Raw genomic sequence first — 18,061 nt, forward strand, 5'->3', positions numbered from 1 at the left:
ATTTTTGCAAAATGGTACATGACTTTTCTTCTCAGTTTCATCTAATTAATCTTCACAATTTTTCCTTTCCAAAAGATCCCGGACACCCTGTACATATATATTTCTCTTTTTTCTATATTATACACACTAAGAAAATAGTACTTGGTATTTAACTATAATATAATCGCATAGTGATAGAATCACAGTCAGAAAAACCGTTTCTCTAATGAATATTACTGCGACAATAATAATACTATTTTTTTCATTACAACAACAGCAAGCTATAATTGAAGCCAGAAATAATTCTAATTTTAATAACATTACCAATTTGTTTCGTTTCCTCTCTAAATACATCCACATGTTCGCAAGTACTGCCATAAAACTGCGTCACTCCCGACATCTTTGAAGAGCCCATCAGAACTTTCGCACTCCCCCCTCGATACGCGAGCCCCCGAGAGCTTCGAGCGACAATATCGCACGTAAAAGAGATTTCCCCCGTTCCCTTTTTCCTCCCTTCTTGCCCCGAGATACACGCGGTATTTCTCGAGCGAGGCACGCGGGGGGGAGAGACGTTACCCCGTGTCCTACAGCGGTAACAGAAGTAGCTCGCAATAAAGCTCAAGCGCAAGACACCCCGGCGAGGCTGTCTAGCATCGCGCCAACTGCGGCGCGCGAGAGGGAACGATTAATGCCCCTTAAATTAATTATACCACCGCGCGGGCGCGGGGGACGAGAGCGTAACGCGCTCGGTGAGATCGACGATCGGCGGAAACGGGGCGAGAGGCGGGCCTACGGAATCGTCGCACGTACCTGGCCGCGAGATGAAACGGTAACGAGAACGATAACTAAATATTCGCGGGAGCGCGTCGAGACTACGTTGCTGGCGGGAAGGAAAAAAATGAGGGAGGGAGAGAAAGAGAGAGAGAGAGAGAGAGAGAGAGGGAAGGAGGGAGGGAAGGAGGGAGGACTCTCCCCGGAAACGCAAAACAGACCGATCCCACCCATCCCTTGGCATTCACCCCTTGGTCGCCAATGTCGCGCGAGCGGAGAATCGTTGCCGCTACTGGAGACAATTTATTCTCACGGTCTCGCGCGCAATTTGCTGTCGCCGCCACCCTCCTGCCCCGCCGCGGGGGCTTGTAACGAAGGTAACGAGAATCATCGAATGAAAGCCCACCACCGTCGTCGCGACCTGAAATCGCATTTCACGCGACATTTGTCGCGCAGCATCATACCCAGCATGCCGATCTTCAACCCCGCGAGCGCGCGGGGCGAGGGGGCCGCGACTGGGGGATGAAGTTTATTTAATTCTTCGTTTCTCGCGCGTACGCTAAGCGACGCGCGTGAACGTCATACCAGGCTCCTCTTCACGATAAACAACCGCGCGGTACAAGGACTCGGGCGTTGCGGACGTCGGCGAGGGGAAGCGGGGAACGCAAGTAGCGTGTATATTTCCTCGTGATTAATAAAAATCACACGATGGCGAGGGCAGAGTCGTTTCGCGTGCGCCTGCTGCGCAGAGGGGTACAATTGATACTCCTTGACTCTTTTGTTGCGCAGACTTTTCTCCACCGAGTTGAACATATATCTCGCTGAATTTTAGTATACGGGGAGAAGTGGTTACAGATTTGTGTTATTCGTATCACATATAAGTCATAGGAATATGACGATACTAAATAAGTTACACAAACTAATTACGGAATATGCAGAAATATATCCAAAAAAACTATTCTACTTATAAAGTGATTTTTCCTAGTCTCATATATTCTAAGCGAGGCCATTTACAGACAGAAAAAAGATTCCTCTTTCGATAAAATGATTAAAGTGAATCATTTCATCTAAAATTTATTAGATATTTTTCTAACTGCTTTCCTCTTATTTCAAGAGGATTTCCTCTTAAATCAATTAATTTTTCTCTTATATAAAGAGGAATATGTTGATTTGAATATCGGCTTCTTTTGTTCAGTCATGCTCTACCTCCAGACATGAATGAAAAAAAAGCCATATGCTCATGGGCCAGAATATTTGGAACGCTTTTTGAAAAAGGTATGTTTGTTGTTGTAACATATAACAAAGATAATTTACCTATATTTAGTCAAATATAGTTTATAATCTATTGTAAGAAGTTGCATAATATATTCTTTCTTTTAATTATGTTTCATACAATTGGTTATGATGAACATCTTTGTAGCTATGAAATCTATAACAAAACTGATTGGAAATTTGCTTGTTATGATGATCTTGTTTCATTCGTACCTACTTATTGTAGAACTGGAGCCAGAAATACATCTATATATTATATATATTATATATTATATATTATATATTATATATTATATATTATATATTATATATTATATATTATATATTATATATATTATATATTATATATATCTATATATTTATATATATTACTTTTCACTATACATTATAATTTCTTCAAAATAACTAGTATAACCAGTAAGAATAAAGTACAGTAAAAACGATTAATAATCCTCTTAAAAAGAGGTTAAATAATTTATGTATAAAAGGAAATTTATATTAAAATCAATCAGATTTGCAATATATATATATATATATATATGTATATATATATATATATATATATATTATTATATATATATATATATATATATATATATATATATATATATATGTATATATATATATATATATATATAACATATAATCCCTCTAACTTTAAAAATAATGTGTTTATAATATTTTCTTCTTAATTTTAAAGGAATCCTCTTGAGGCCATATATAAGAATAAAATCCTCTGAAATTTCGATGATTCCGCTTGTTCTAAAATTACTTTTCTTTTGTTTACTTCGTACTGAAGTACATAGAAATGCCGAGTTCGCTTACAGGGATTCGGGTGTTCAGATCGGTGGAGAAACAAGTCGTGCATATATTTTCTTCTGATTGATCTTGCAATTCATAAAAATCATAACGTCTCTCGAGGGAGCAAAGCCGCTTGACAACGCGTCGATCGCTGCGCGAGACAAAACAATTAATGCTTCCCAAAGGGATGCCGTACTTGGAAATTCTACTTGTAGAATACTGACTCGTTTTCTACATAGTTCACTAGAGTAGTTTCACTACTCTGGTTGTGTGTAGAATTATGAGTGCAAAACTAAGTTGAAGCATATGATAAGGAAAGATAAAAATTATGAAGTTGACATCTCTCATAACTTAATGAAAGAACTTGGGAGAGCTGCGCAAAAATATTGGTAGCGAATAATTTCTTGCGACAGGATAATAATATCGCCGATAATGTCGCACGCACCGAGATATTTTTTGCGTTGAATGTACACAAGGCGAATGTACATTGTACACCCTCCTTCTTCCCTTTCCTATATTCAATTCATATATTTAAAATTCCCTCTTCCCTATCGCAATTTAATACAATGCCAATATTTTACAAGGAAAAAATGTCTCAGTTCATGTAACTGAATGAGAAGCCAGACGAGAACTCGGTGATGCGAAATAATGTCTCTGTTATCTCGCGACCGAAAACATTTGTCTGAACACTCAGTCGCATCAGAACTCGGTTGACGTAGCTGAGAACAAACTGAGCAAAAACCTCCCACGCATAGGAATCTTTCTGTTCCTACAATTGTTTTTCTCGACTGGTCCCCAGATCAGTCTAAATTAATAATAAATAAAAAGTTCACTTATACCAAAGAAAGTTGTTTCTTCATGTGTATAGAATGACGAATAGAGAAATGAGTTTAGTGTGTCTTCAAGACTAAGAGAATGTCTTAGGGTGATACATCGTCGACGTTACTGTAAGAAACTCGCTATCATATCCTTAGAGGTTCTTTGATTAATTTGTAGCTATGTATCATAAGAGCCTAAAATAGTCCCATTTAGAGAGAGGATTGGCTAACGTAGTAACGTGAACGAACCAAATGCGTTTTGATCAAAGGAAACTGAATTTCCGATTCTCACCCCGAAGCCGAATTTCGCTCGCAAGAACCAGGAATTCCGTTTCCTTCGGCCAAAACACGCCGGTCATTCGTTTCATTCGCTGTCGCGTTAAAGAAATTCGACGCAAAATTATTGACCAAAAAATCGCCGGCGGAAATCGACGCATTCGACTTGGGGCGACGATTGCGGTAGTCGCGGCGATGCCTCTTAGACGCGCGCCTCCTCGAGTCACAGCGTAGACTTAAAAAAAAAAGAAGTTACTACGAGCAGTTTCACCGGCGGTAGCGCGCTAGCCGCATTATTTCGTCGTTAAGTGCATGAAAGCTTTTTTTCGAGTGCTTAATACAAGCTCGCGGTTAATAGCGGCGCGTTATTATGCTCGCGGGGACACAAGTGTGTCGCAGTTTAAAGTGTCTCTACTTCGGTGCCGCACGAAAAACCGCCGGTCTAACCTTTTATGGATTCTTTGTGGCGGCGCGATTATACCGGGTGTCTCCGACCCACCGCCGACATTTCCGATTGCCAATGAACGCCTGCCGCGGGGGAGAATGCATAGTCATTTTACGTCGCTTTGTCGCACCGACGGACCGCGTTACCTCGCATTTTAATTTCGGATTCTCCGGAGCTTCGGATCCTGTTGAACTAATATCTGTATTCGAATCTCGATACTTCGTATATATACAATGTACGCTATCGTTGTTTTGCAAATTTCTCGGTCTATCTGCAAGGATAACACGCGTGCCATAGGAAATGCGTTCGACCGGAGACACCGTGTATATCAGGCCTCTGCGGCCACGTATGTGTTCGTATTCTTTCATTCTATCCTTGTCTCCTGGATAATCACGAGGAAGGTCGTATAACGTTCAACGTAAGATACGTTACATATTTTCTTGCGCGTCTCATTTGCGACAGTAACCAATAACAGCGTATCATAACTCTCGCGTTATTATTTGCATGAAGCTATGCACTTCGTTGTACTTAGACCTTATGAACAACTTCATTTAGGTGAATTAAAGAAACACATCCGGCAAGGATCACTCACCGACTGATGTGCGGCCGAACAACGTCCGAAAGATCGGGCCATCCTTGTCGCTTGCGACATCCTTCCATAAACGCAGCGTTACACTGGGAAAATGATCAAGTTTTCTTTGGAGACAATTTGGCGAAAAAACTGATTCTATTCTCGCGCAAGTATGCTTAACGTAATCTAGAGTAGCCTAGCATAGCCTCTTTATCGCGAGGAAAAAAAGAACATTATCCGGTTAACCAAGCAATCATCAAATTTGCGACAAGAGCGATTTGCGACTGTACGGAAAACCCAACGCGTAAAGCAAGAACACGCGCAAAGTTCTCGTTACTCTAGCGAGGCGAATTAATCGTTACAATTGCAATTGGTAAGTGAAAATATGAAAAAGAATTGCGCACCTCAAGATATATATCTGCCTCATCCGTTTGCTCATCCATCGGAAAGAAATAGCGGTCTTCTTTAACGAATTTCCCTGATTTGTGACTACGAGCGCCATCTGTAGTCGTGTTACTTCTGCTACTGCGGGTCTGCTCGCACATTAAACATTAAATACATAAACATAAATAACATTAAAGACACAACGTTGATGTGCAAACACTTGTCGATAACTTAAAGCGTGGTCTACAATGGCCGCAAGCAGTAAGAAGAAAGCATGAACAGTAAAGGCCATTGCACGTACAAAAGTTTTAGTCGTAACCGTAAGTCCGTAAGCAAATTGACCAATCACAATTCGTATATTTCGAAATGCTGGATTGTGATTGGTCAATTTGCTTACGGTCTTACGGTTACGACTAAAATTTTTTTACGTGCAATGGCCTTAAGAAATGGACCAACCACAGTTGATTATTTTTGTCATAATCGACTGTGATTGGTTTATTTCTTACCGCTTACGCGTACTTCTTACTGCTTACTGCCATTGTACACCACGCTTAAGATATTCCCGGAATTACGCGTGTACGATTTTCAGTAGTTCGATACATCATTTTTGAACCAGAATTACGTTTGCCACGTATTTTCAAACGGTAAAGTCTCCAGTAGCGTTTGAAAATGGATGTAGAGGACGCAGTTCCAGCTAAAAAAATGGATGCAGATGGCGCAACAAACAATGCTGAAAATCGGCCAAGAACGTCGGCATGGCCGTTTTCAAGCTTATCTCTCAGACTAATCGCCATCCATGAGAGTGGCGTTGGAGCAGTACCCAATTTGCTCAGAGCCATCTATTGAATTGAATTGAATCGCCACCCATGAAATAAGCCGTCGTCTGCCACAACATAACCTTATTAAGTTCTAAAATATGCGTAAACAATTGGAGAAGATATAACTTCTTAAACGATTTCCCTTAAGTAAGGTACGTAATTATAGCATTTTTACGGTATGTATATTATATAATATATAAGTAATAATCTACTCTCGCTCGAAATAATATAAAGTCAGTCACATGATACAACATGGATTTTATCATTTAAATAATATCTTGATAAATTGGCATATTTTAATATACTTTAACCCTTTGCACTCGGAGCCATCTCGCGGGTTGCCTACCAGCAGATTGGCGGCAACTTTTTAGGTAAATGTGCAAACAGGAATCACATTATATTAAATAGTGTAGTTTTGAAACCAAATAATTGTAATGATATTTGGTTTGTATGAATCTTTAGACATTGAGGAACATATTTATGACAAAAAGTCAAAATTTTATATCTTATATTTTTCTAATATGTGGTAACGTGTGAGACAGTCACCGATATATATTGCAGGTTTGTTGATACATGTTGTACAATAATAATTTGTTTGGCATCTTTTATCTGGTGTTTTTTCTACCTGAGCAGACTGTGCAGTCCTGTTTTCTTCCTCCCACATTGAGAATATGTGATTTATTGTTAAGTCTGTTCTCTTTCTTTCTAACATCAGCTGATATTTTTTACATATATCTCAGTATATATACCGTATATATATACAGTATATTTTTATTTGATTTTTCATGATATTTAAATGAAAACTTCATTTTTGAAAAATTCACTTCAAGAAAACATGCATTATTGAAAAATTTGCACTCGCATAAGTTTATCCTGTATAATCACTAATAAAGTATGTCCCCTCAAAGAGGATATCTGAGTGTAAAAGGTTAATATACTTCCTGTCTGAGAAACATAGTTTTGTTATAATAAAACAAGTATGTTTTGTATTTTTATTCGTTTGCCTTTTAGGAGGAAAAGTTGTAATTTTTCTATTACAGAATATTGCACAATGTCTGAGCATAACGAAGCAACAACAGATAAGGAAGTGATCCCTGAGGATCCAAATGCTATCTCCGAAGAGGACAAACAATATTTATTAGAATATGTGCGGGAGACAGAGCAGAGACTGGCGACAAAGGAGGATATTCGTGCAGCTAATTTAAACCCCACAAGACCATCTGATGCATCATTCAGTAAACTTGACTCCAGTCTCAAGAGGAACACTACATTTGTGAAGAAATTAAAAAATTTCAGTGTGACACAACTTGACACAGTCCTAAAAGATATGGCAAATTTAAACCTGACTAAATATGTGAGCGAAGTCGCTACAGCTCTGGTAGATGCTAAAATAAAGATGACTGACGTTGCACCTGCCATCAGAGTGTGTAGCTTTCTGCATCAGACATACGCCGAGTTCTCCACTCATTTCTTTGAGAATTGGCAAAGGATATTGTCATTGAAAATTGGCGACAAGATCGCGAATCCTAGCAAGCTGAGAGTAGACCTTCGATTCTATGCGGAACTAGTAAATGCAGGAATCTTTACACACAAGCAAGGCTTGCCACTGCTAGGCTCTGTGTTGACAGTCTTGATCAACATGGACAAGGAGGAGCACAACAACGCCAGCATAATATTGAGCTTCTGCCGACACTGTGGCGAGGATTATGCCGGTTTGGTACCTAAGAAAGTACGGGAATTGTCTGAGAAGTTAACTGTTGCAATTCCTAAGAGCAAACTGTTGTCGCCCGACAAGCAGCAGAACGTCAGACTATTGTTGCGGGACTATTATAACTCTTTGTGCAAGCACTTGTTGAAGGAGCACAAGGATCTACAAGCGTTCGAGAAGCAAAATCGCAAGATTCTGCAGACTAGAGGTGAATTGAGCTCGGAAAGGAAAGAGAAGTTGGAAGCTTTGCAGGTATCTTATGAACGTTTACTAAGCAGTGTGCAAAGCTTCTCAGATACTCTGGACGAGCCGATGCCTGAACTGCCGGTGGACAGCGAGATGAAAGCAGAGGCGGAAGAAACTCTGAAGATGATCAGCGAGGGAGAGGACAGTAACGTGTTGGAGGATATGTGGGGAGACGAAGAGACGAGACGCTTCTACGAAGTTTTGCCGGATCTGACGGTATTCTTGCCTGGTTCATATCTGAAGGAGTCTCCAAAAGCGGACGCACCGATCACGGAGGATGCTTTGGACGACGAAATAGTGTTCGACGAGTTGGAAGAAGCTGAGAAAGTGGAAGAAGCGGAGGCAGAGGTGGAGGAACCGCAGGTGTCAAATATCAGCAACAAGATAATGTTGGATGCTTTCTTGACACATCTACCGAACTGTGTGAATCGCGAAATGATTGACAACGCTGCGGTGCATTTCCTAATGAATCTGAACACGAAGCACAACAAAAAGAAGCTGGTGAAGGCTCTCTTTGGTGTTTCCAGGATTCGTCTGGACCTCCTACCTTTCTATTCCCGCTTAGCTGCTATTCTTTACTCGGTGATGCCCGACGTCGGGAACGACCTGTGTCAAATGCTGAAACAGGACTTCAAGTATCACGTGCGCAAGAAGGATCAGATTAACATCGAGTCGAAGATCAAAGTGGTCCGTTACATTGGCGAGCTCGTAAAGTTCAAGCTCTACTCGAAGATAGAGGCGCTCTACTGTCTGAAAGTGCTGTTGCACGACTTCACACACCACCACATAGAGATGGCATGCAATTTGCTCGAGATCTGCGGCAGGTATCTCTTCTGCTCGCCGGACTCACACCAGAGGACCAAGGTCTACCTGGAGCAAATGATGCGCAAGAAGGCGGTCACCGCTCTTGACTCTCGCTACGTCACGATCATAGAGAACGCGTACTATTTCGTGAACCCGCCCGAATCCACCGGCGGCGTCTCAAAGAAAGACAGACCTCCTATACATGAGTTCATAAGGAAGCTGCTGTATCAGGACCTCTCCAAGACCAACACCGACAAGGTACTCAGATGGATGCGTAAACTCGATTGGGAAGACGAGAGCGTGTCATCCTATGCTATCAAGTGTCTCACTGCCGCTTACAACGTCAAGTATCTCAACATCCGCTGCGTAGGAAGTCTATTGGCCGGCCTGGTTGGTCATTACGAGACGATAGGGCCTCACGTGGTTGACGGGGTGCTCGAGGACATCCGTCTGTGCATGGAGGTGAACCTGCCCAAGTTCAACCAACGACGCATCGCCATGGTGAAGTATCTGGGCGAATTATACAACTATCGGATGGTGGAGAGCGGCGACATTTTCCGCACCTTGTACTTGCTCATCACGTTCGGCGTCAGCATGGATCACTCGGTGCAGAGCATGCTCGACCCACCGGAACACCTCTTCCGCATTCGGCTAGTGTGCACCTTGCTGGAGACTTGCGGCCAATATTTCAGCGGCGGCTCCAGCAAGAAGAAGCTCGACTACTTCCTGGTGTTCTTCCAGAATTATTACTGGTTCAAGTACACAGACCCCGTCTGGACGATCGAGAACCCGTTCCCCGTCGGGATAGACTACATGTACCGCGATACCCTGACGATGCTGCGACCCAAGATGCAACTGTTCCAGAACTACAAGGAGGCGCAATGCGCCGTGGACGAATTGAGGAACACTCTCTACCCAACGCTGGGCAATCCCGTCGACGACGCGACGACTGACCGGACGGATAGCGACGACATGGGCGTTATCATGGAGGTCGACGAGGAGGCGGCTGTAACTGGGAACGGCAGCGGGGACGCCAAGGGGATCGCCGATCTGCACTTTGAAGAGTCCGAAGATTGCTCCGAGGCGCAGTCCGAGGAAGAATGGACGGCCGATGCGGAACGGGACGACGCTATGGGCACCCAGGAGAACACCCAAGGCGACCAGAGCTTATCGGAAGGCGGCACCGAGGGTGTGATTATGGATGTGACGGAATTGAACGCAGCCTTGCCAGCTGGACCACGACGGGTCAGCTGTCCGGAGGATGACGACTTTCTGTCCGCACTGGATAAGATGGTGTCGGACAACATACAAGACCGCATGAGGGACTCGGTGAAGCCACAACAGGTCGACATTTCGGTGCCGCTGCATGTGAAGAGCACCAAGAAGACGTACGAGCAGTTGCAGGAGAGACCGACCGACAACACTACCGTGGACTTTGTGCTAATGTTGAGGAAGGGCAACAAGCAACAGTACAAGAACCTAGCAGTGCCAGTGTCGTCCGAACTGGCCATGAATCTCAGGAATCGCGAGCAGGAGCAGAAGGAGGAGAAGGAACGCGTGAAGAGACTGACTTTGAACATCACCGAGAGGCAAGAAGAGGAGGACTACCAGGAGACTATCAACCAGGGCACAAGACCGGTCACCGTGAACTTAAACAGGGAACGGCGGCAGAAGTACAATCATCCTAAGGGAGCTCCCGATGCTGATCTCATTTTCGGCCCGAAGAAAATTCGATAAATTCCTTTGATATTTCTAGAAATCATCATCTATACTCCGTTGAGCAAACCCGACGTGTGCGTGTCGAGTGGCGAGACATCGAACAATCGCCGGTTTACCGTTCGTTTCTGTGCTTTTTTCTACGTCATTGAATTCCCTTGAGGACGGACAAATGTCACTTCGTGATATGCAAAATGCGTCATTATTAGGCGACACGGGTGTATCATATGTACAAATAAGTTGATTCAGTGCATTTAAGCATGATCAACTCACTCGTGAGTAAAACTCTGTTTTGGATATTACAATTGAAATATATCGCTCTGATCGAAACGCGCAGGCGTGAAAAAAAATGAGTCGGAAGAGCAGGGACTTTTTCGTTATAACGCACTGCCAGTTTGTTGATCGCGCGAATTGAGCCCATGCGAGGGTTTGCTGCATCAGATGCATTTTAAATTCGTAGTAGTAACTAGTCGCGTTGACAAACATATATGTATATTCTCCAGTCGTATAGCTACGATAACCTTCGTGCGTGGCCGATGTTGTTACTAGGATTTTGCATGGACAGATTTATCGTCGATCATATCGCCCGATGTTATTCGACTACAACAATATATTATCAGGTTTATACGCATTCGATATGTTCATATTCTACCAGTTTTTCATTCGACTCTGCATCACGAATTTGGTAAGATAAGACACGAAGGAAACGAGATACTCTCCTCTCCTCTTCTCGCAAGAAGCAACAGCGAAATTCGCAGGCTGTGTTCCATCGGGGGCGGAAAGAAAAAAAACAAAATAAACGGAAGAGAAAAAAGGGAAGACTCACTCATAATTGATGCACAATTATGTATTTTTATCTAAGAAATTATCATCATGTACAAAATGAATATAGATAAATGTTTAGAGGTGCTTTTACGTTTGATACATAAGTCTTGCAATAACGATGTCATATACGTCTACCGAAATATATGAAATTGGTAATCGTGTAAATTGACACTAAATATCAGCCAGACCAGAAAGGTCATACTTTACGGGTCCTCCTCCGCGTCTTCGAACTGACCTGCTTCGACGTCCATTGCTTCTTCCGCCTTCGATCCGTTATGACTGGTCCCTAATTGTGTTGTTGCTAGAATTTTGCACGGACAAATTTATCATCGATTATATTGCCCGATGTCATTCGATTACAACAATGTACGATCAATTTGTACGCACTAGATTTGTTCATATTTTACCAGTTTTTCGTTCGACTCTGCGTCCCGAATTTGGTAAAATGAGACACGAAGGAAACTAAATACTCTCCTCTTCTCGCGAGAAGCGACAGCGAAATTCGCAGGCTATGTTCCATCAGCGGGTGGAAAAGAAAAATGAAATAAACAGAAAAGGAAAAGTGAAGACTCACCCATAATTGATGTACAATTATTTATTTTTATCTAAGAAATTATCATCATGTACAAAATGAATATAAATAAATGTTTAGAGGTGCTTTTACGTTTGATACGTAAGTCTTGCAATAACGATGTCATATACGTCTACCGAAATATATGAAATTGGTAATCGTGTAAATTAACACTAAATATCAGCCAGACCAGAAAGGTCGTACTTTACGGGTCCTCCTCCGCGTCTTCGAACTGACCTGCTTCGACGTCCATTGCTTCTTCCGCCTCCGATCCGTTATGACTGGTCCCTATTTGCTCTATAAATAGGTAATCGTTCCGTGTGACAATACAAGTACTTGAATGCGATCGTGACTTAAGAGTTGTTCCTTTTTTTATCCGTATCAACGGCCAACTTATTTGAAAATATATTCATTACGGGTTTTTACTTCTGATATTTGGTCTGTTCTTTTTAGCTGCACTGTTGAACTGCACGATAAATTAGAGTGAGGAAAAATATCGTTATCTCACTCTAGCTTATTGCACTAGTTCAGCAGCGCTGCTGAAAAGAACAGGCCAATTGTCAGGGGAAAGTCAGCTATGACTACATTTAGTTTTCAAGAAATTTTAGTATGCGATTTAAAGGATTAAACCTGAACGAATACGTACCTGTTGGCAAAATATAAGGAGCGTCGCCAGCACCCACTTCCTCGCTGTATTCGCCGTAATCTTCCGCAGCGTCTTCATAAATATCCTCTTCGATTGCGAAAATATTTAATCATCGCGGTTTGTCAATTAGAAGTACTCGTTACTTTCTTCTCTGTTACTTACCATCCGAAAAACTGTCTTGCGGATCAGGATGAAGTGCTTGGCACGCGTTCATCGCTTGAAACATTAATTCTAAATTATTCGTATTATCCGGCGCGAACCGCATTTCCGTGATTGGAGTGTCTTCATCGTCGTCCTCATTCTCTGAGCTGTTGTCGGGCGATAACAGCAATGGCATATCTGTAAGATGCATACAAATATCCGTGCAATTAAGCTCTTACGCACACAATGTTATTTGTTGCGACGAATATAAAAAGATTGCATGCAGAGTTTAAGAAATATACCTGGGAGGTCTACTTTGCCATCGACCATTACATATAGACATTGTCTGGGATGGACTTGTTCATCTCTAGAAATAGCGTGTAAAGAAATATGAGGATATTCGAGCGAAAATCCCTGTTGTGTGTCACTGTTCACCCAAGAAAGAACGCTGCGAATAATATTACACATGATCAGAATACATGATGAAACTAGTCTAGTTGGGAAATCTTTGAGACTATAGACTACAGAATAACTTAGTTACCTCTCTGTGATGTAGAAAGTACCCTTTCCCACTTCCCTATCATTGATATATACTGTAGTATTCTGCTCTTCATGACGTATTCCTTCCTGTGGTGTAAGGAAATTGCTAAGCACTACCATGTTTAAATCTAAAAACAGTAAATATACACTGATAACACGTATTATGCTAATTATATGTATGAGGAGATATATATGTATTGAGAAGAATAATCTACTATGGCTACACACGCGACTGTTGTATACGTATATATATGTATGTGTGTGTGTATATATATGTGTATGTGTGTATGAAACTCATTACAATTACAGAAGCACAGTAACAATACACAATTGTAATACGAGAAACAGATCGCCGAGTCTGTCTGGCGCTGATCTCATCCTACACGCGTAGGCAGAAATCATGTTATAGAAACGTCGCGCGTAGTAGACGGAAAAGGCAATTAGCCCGAAGGCGCGTATTAGTCAGAATAATACGATCGCGTTCTCCAGACATACGCGATATGAGCGCTCCTTACGCGAATTGTCCTGTGAATGAAACGCGAGTATGTAAACAGAAGCGAGCTCCAAGTCTCCACGGAGATTCCCGACTCGTAAACACCGGTGTCGCTGTCCGGCACTCCCTAACCAAATGAAACCACTCACCTCTTCTCGTTCTCTCGGCTGCTCCGACCGTACCAGAGGATCGACCCAACGCGAGCTCGACGAAAGTCCGCGCGATGCACAGACGTTTGTAATCTTTTATATCCGGGCTAACTGTTACAAAATTGCGGCTAAGTGGAATCTCGTCGCCGACACGATCACCTTCGTCCAATTCAACTGTCACTACTCACTCACTCTCTCTTTCTCTCTCTCTCTCTCTCTCTCTCTCTCTCTTTCTCTATCTTTTTCTCATTCTCACTCTCTCTCTCTTTCTCAATCCCGGCAGAGAGAAACCTGAGAGTGGCCACCGGGCCGGTTACGCCAAGGCGCGCCCCCTGAGAAAATGTGTGCACACTACGCCCGTCCTAACGATAATGGTAGAGCATGCATGGTTCTTGTTTCTACTTCCTTAAGGAAGATAGTAAGATAAAAAAGCATAGACGATCAATCGCTCTCTGTCTTTGCCGCACCACCGATAAGCTGGCGCGCGGCCAGTGCTGCGAGATCGTGAGATTTTCCGGGCATGCGCATTGAGCAAACGCTGTTGGAGTCTCAGTACCGTATTAATTAAAGGTATTTTAACGCCCGTATGATACTATGGATTGAAAATTGCAATCGGATAAATCAGATAATCTAAATCTTGGTTCTTTAAGTTGATCCACTTATAATTTTCAATCTATAGTCTAATACGGGCGTAAGATCCCTCGTCTGAAAAAAAATATGAAGGAATTGTAGGGAGAATAGAAAGGATCCTCCATGGATCCTCTGTCATGCGCTTTAAACCGTCAGTGAATTTTGACATATATGTTATGTAGCTCTATGTCACTTCAGGTATGCGCTGTAGCGTGGAGAAATCCTTTTGATCTCGCAACACTGAGAGGAGGCACGATGCGAGTCAGCGGTAGATTTTATCGCTAAGCCAAAATCTCTCCCGTCTTGCCCCTTCGTCTTCTCATCTTTCACGCAACGATCTGCAATTCGGGAAGAAATATTTCGAAACCGCGCGGACAACTTCTAGCAATGATACAAAATGACGCTATATATAATGGGAGTGGCCATTTTTATAATTTTTATATTCAATTTTATAATTTTCACAATCAGTTATGAACATACACATGCATATGCGTTGTAAATGTTAATATGCAATAATTATTATATTTTAATTATTATTAATATTAAATAATTTTATTAACGCTAATAATTTAAATGATATCAGTAATTTGAGATACTCATCTTCTCGCAAGGGAATTGACATATTCATCTGATTTCGAAAATATTTCTTTGTTTGAGATTTTTACGAATCAAAAACAATACAACGGATGGCGCTAAATTATATAATGGATTGTTGAATGTCTGCAGGAGAAAAGTGAACAGTTTAATACATAGATATTGTATTCAAGTAGATATTATATTCAAGTAGAGATATTAAAATCTTCAAAGTCAAGAATGCGTGGATGGTCGTGGAGATAAGCAACTAGTTTGATGTGGTGAAGCAGAGGATTTCGAAATCCGGCATGCTGTTTTATTTTATTTCTCATTTTCTTCCACATTTTCTCCGGGGGCGCGATAGAATTCGACGGGAAAAGCGTCCCAACGTAATCGACCCGGTGGCCGCTCTCAGGTTTCTCTCTGCACATAATTTTATTTACAGTACAGTCGAGTGTAATAGGGCGCAATGAAGCGGTCCGGTTATTGCATCAGATTGTACCATCACTGTCTTATTATATACAAAATATATAGTTTGTGTCACGCAAACTATAACTTTTCAGCGCTGGTAGTGAATTTTGGAACACGCCATTGCATGTAGCTTCGAATTAAATCGATCTATCATCGACTGCTTTCCACCCGCACCTTGTACACTTTGTGAAGATAAATAGTTCCACTACGGAAAGAAATGAATCACCGCGATTAGTCGACTCAGCTTCCCGGGTATCCCGCTTGTGGCGCTGTTCGCAGTTGCCTCCGTATTTAGTTATGGCGCCGGTTACGGGTTGTGTAGTGTGCGAGAAAACGTCGCCTGTAATTTCTCATAATTTTGACTCGCCGTAGCTGAGTCTCGTGCCTTAAATCGTTACCGGGAGTGCCGAAAGTAAGTTTCGTGCGTGTGTTATGGCGGAATGACGTTCGTTCCGCCGCGCGAAGTGAAATGAGATGAATCGTTGGAATGCCGAGGAAAGTTCAGCGCGCCAGCTGCGTAAGAGCAGCTCAGTTTTCGCGTCGCGGAGCTTCGTATTCGACTAGTCAGCCGAGTCTCGGCCGCGAATTATCGTTAAACATCGAAGTGTGGCACAGCTTTCGTTAAATATTCACTGAAAGTGTGCATTGTTCGTCGGGAGGGTCGAGTAAAGTTTCTAGAATTTTTTCTGTCATGGCCGACTTCTTGGAATATTTCGAACGGAACGGGCGGTTTTGAATAGAATATTTTGATTGGCTAGTACGCTAGTGATACGTATTCACCGACATACGCACACATTGTCAAAATCGCGACTGTTGCATTTCAACGCTTAGTACGTGAACTCCATAAACCGACCGTGCGTATTTTCCGCGATCTTGAATTACCAAAGGCGAATATCGGCGTGTATTGTTTCGTCGAGAGTACCGAAAGCAAATTTCATGCATTTGTCATGGCGAAGTATCGTCAAGTAGTCGAAAGTAAGTAATTAACGAAACCAAATTATCGGGAGTGCTGAGTGAAATTATGCGCTTTTGTTGCTTAAGATTTGTGTTGTGATCAAGTGTTGTGAAAAAAATGGCTTGTTATTGCGCAAAGTTAAATTTAGTGTTTGTGTTGTGAAAAATAAGTACCCGAGGATATATTTTGCAAGGAGGGACATCAGGAACCATCGAGGGGTAAGTTTATTATATGTACATCACGCTATAACAATTCAGAGTTGCTTGTCTCGCGATATTGCATTTTTTATCTTGCGATGAAAAAATTATCCAATGAAAAAATTGATGAGGCTAATCATGGTTGTGAGACGGAACATAAAAATATCATCTAAATATTTTGAAACAATACATTTAATGTTTATTGATATTTGCATTCTTAATAATTCATCACATTTTACATCTTAATCGCATTTTATTAACCCATTCTGAATGAGCAAACGAAATATTACGTTGAACCCATCGATCATGAAAGCATCAGTTTTTCAACGAGTCCGCTCGCTGGTCTCTACGATTCTTAGAACTCACTGCCCGTGTAAAATGCCTCGTCGATTCCTGGAACTCACGCCGCCGCGCACTTACCCAGACGACGTGTCATAGCGAACCATACTCTGGTAGCAGACTGACGTCAAATGACGTACTAATGACGTCTTAATGACGTTAGCTAACGTCATTAAGACGTCATTAGTACGTCATTTGACGTCAGTCTGCTACCTGGGTATTTACTTCTTCAAATTTTTACTTACTCTCTACGCTATCCGAAAAGCTATATTAATCTGGATTTTAGGAAAATTAGTCATACTGCCTTAAAATTAAATTAAATAGTATCATTTCTTTCGATTAGCATAAATATTTCCATGACATATATATTGATCTACCATTTTTCTCTACATTAATTTCAACATTTCGGACTTCATAATTCTGTAACGTTGAACTGATTTGGTATCTACGGATCATCGTTATTTCCAATTTAGATTAGCTTCTTATTGTACACGATTTGTTAATTTATACTTGGTAACCCATCATTTTCGCATCGATTTTCGCAATCTAGACATATCGGCTTCAAATTCTCCATACGCGCAGGCGCACGTTGTTGCAATTTGTGAGGATCTTAGTTATTTTAGACTTAGATTAAAACCTTATCACTCTTATTTCGTTAATTAATATTTCGTAACTTGTTATTTCCGAACCTGTCACTTTTCAATATTTCGTAGCTTCTAACTCCGAAACGCGTAATCACAGCTCGATGCGGTTTACGAGGATCGTAGTTATTTTGGATCTAGATTAAAACCTTATCACCCATATTTCGATAATTAATATTTTGTGACAGGTCATTTCCGAGCCTATCACTTTTCTATCTTTCATGGCCTGTAACTTCGAAACATGTAATCGCATTTCGATACGGTTGGCTCGGGTCAACCTT

The 18,061-nt window shown here is 41.6% G+C and overlaps 2 protein-coding genes across 3 annotated transcripts; one reads left to right on the top strand and one right to left on the bottom strand.

Annotated features, from left to right (window-relative positions):
* Positions 1-6,143: 6,143 nt before the first annotated feature.
* On the top strand, positions 6,144-11,524 carry Upf2 (UPF2 regulator of nonsense mediated mRNA decay). Its single transcript, XM_011147019.3, has 2 exons — positions 6,144-6,287; positions 7,176-11,524. Exon 2 carries the CDS (start codon positions 7,187-7,189, stop codon positions 10,628-10,630), a length of 3,444 nt encoding a protein of 1,147 aa, XP_011145321.1. The 5' UTR covers positions 6,144-6,287; positions 7,176-7,186; the 3' UTR covers positions 10,631-11,524.
* On the bottom strand, positions 11,441-14,183 carry icln (chloride nucleotide-sensitive channel icln). Of its 2 annotated transcripts, none has more exons than XM_011147017.3 (6): positions 13,975-14,183; positions 13,334-13,460; positions 13,095-13,240; positions 12,814-12,990; positions 12,652-12,738; positions 11,441-12,302 (listed from the first exon to the last, which is right to left on the bottom strand). In XM_011147017.3, the coding sequence occupies exons 2-6, from the start codon at positions 13,450-13,452 to the stop codon at positions 12,211-12,213; spliced, it is 621 nt and encodes a 206-aa protein (XP_011145319.1). In that variant the 5' UTR covers positions 13,453-13,460; positions 13,975-14,183; the 3' UTR covers positions 11,441-12,210. The 2 variants fall into 2 exon arrangements, with proteins under 2 accessions (XP_011145319.1, XP_011145320.1); XM_011147018.3 differs by lacking the exon at positions 13,975-14,183 and adding an exon at positions 13,848-13,946.
* Positions 14,184-18,061: the final 3,878 nt, after the last annotated feature.

This window comes from Harpegnathos saltator, unplaced genomic scaffold, assembly GCF_003227715.2.
Source record: "Harpegnathos saltator strain DR-91 unplaced genomic scaffold, Hsal_v8.6 scaffold419, whole genome shotgun sequence".
Lineage (NCBI taxonomy): Eukaryota > Metazoa > Arthropoda > Insecta > Hymenoptera > Formicidae > Harpegnathos > Harpegnathos saltator.

Bases quoted from the DNA above. Each gene is read 5' to 3' on its own strand.
- Upf2 (XM_011147019.3), top strand. From the start codon at position 7,187: ATGTCTGAGCATAACGAAGCAACAACAGATAAGGAAGTGATCCCTGAG.
- icln (XM_011147017.3), bottom strand. From the start codon at position 13,452: ATGGTAGTGCTTAGCAATTTCCTTACACCACAGGAAGGAATACGTCAT. The intron at 12,991-13,094 runs GTATATTTCTTA...TGCATCTTACAG, and splicing joins TGGCAAAGTAGACCTCCCAG to ATATGCCATTGCTGTTATCG. The intron at 12,739-12,813 runs GTAAGTAACAGA...TCGCAATCGAAG, and splicing joins GCAAGACAGTTTTTCGGATG to AGGATATTTATGAAGACGCT.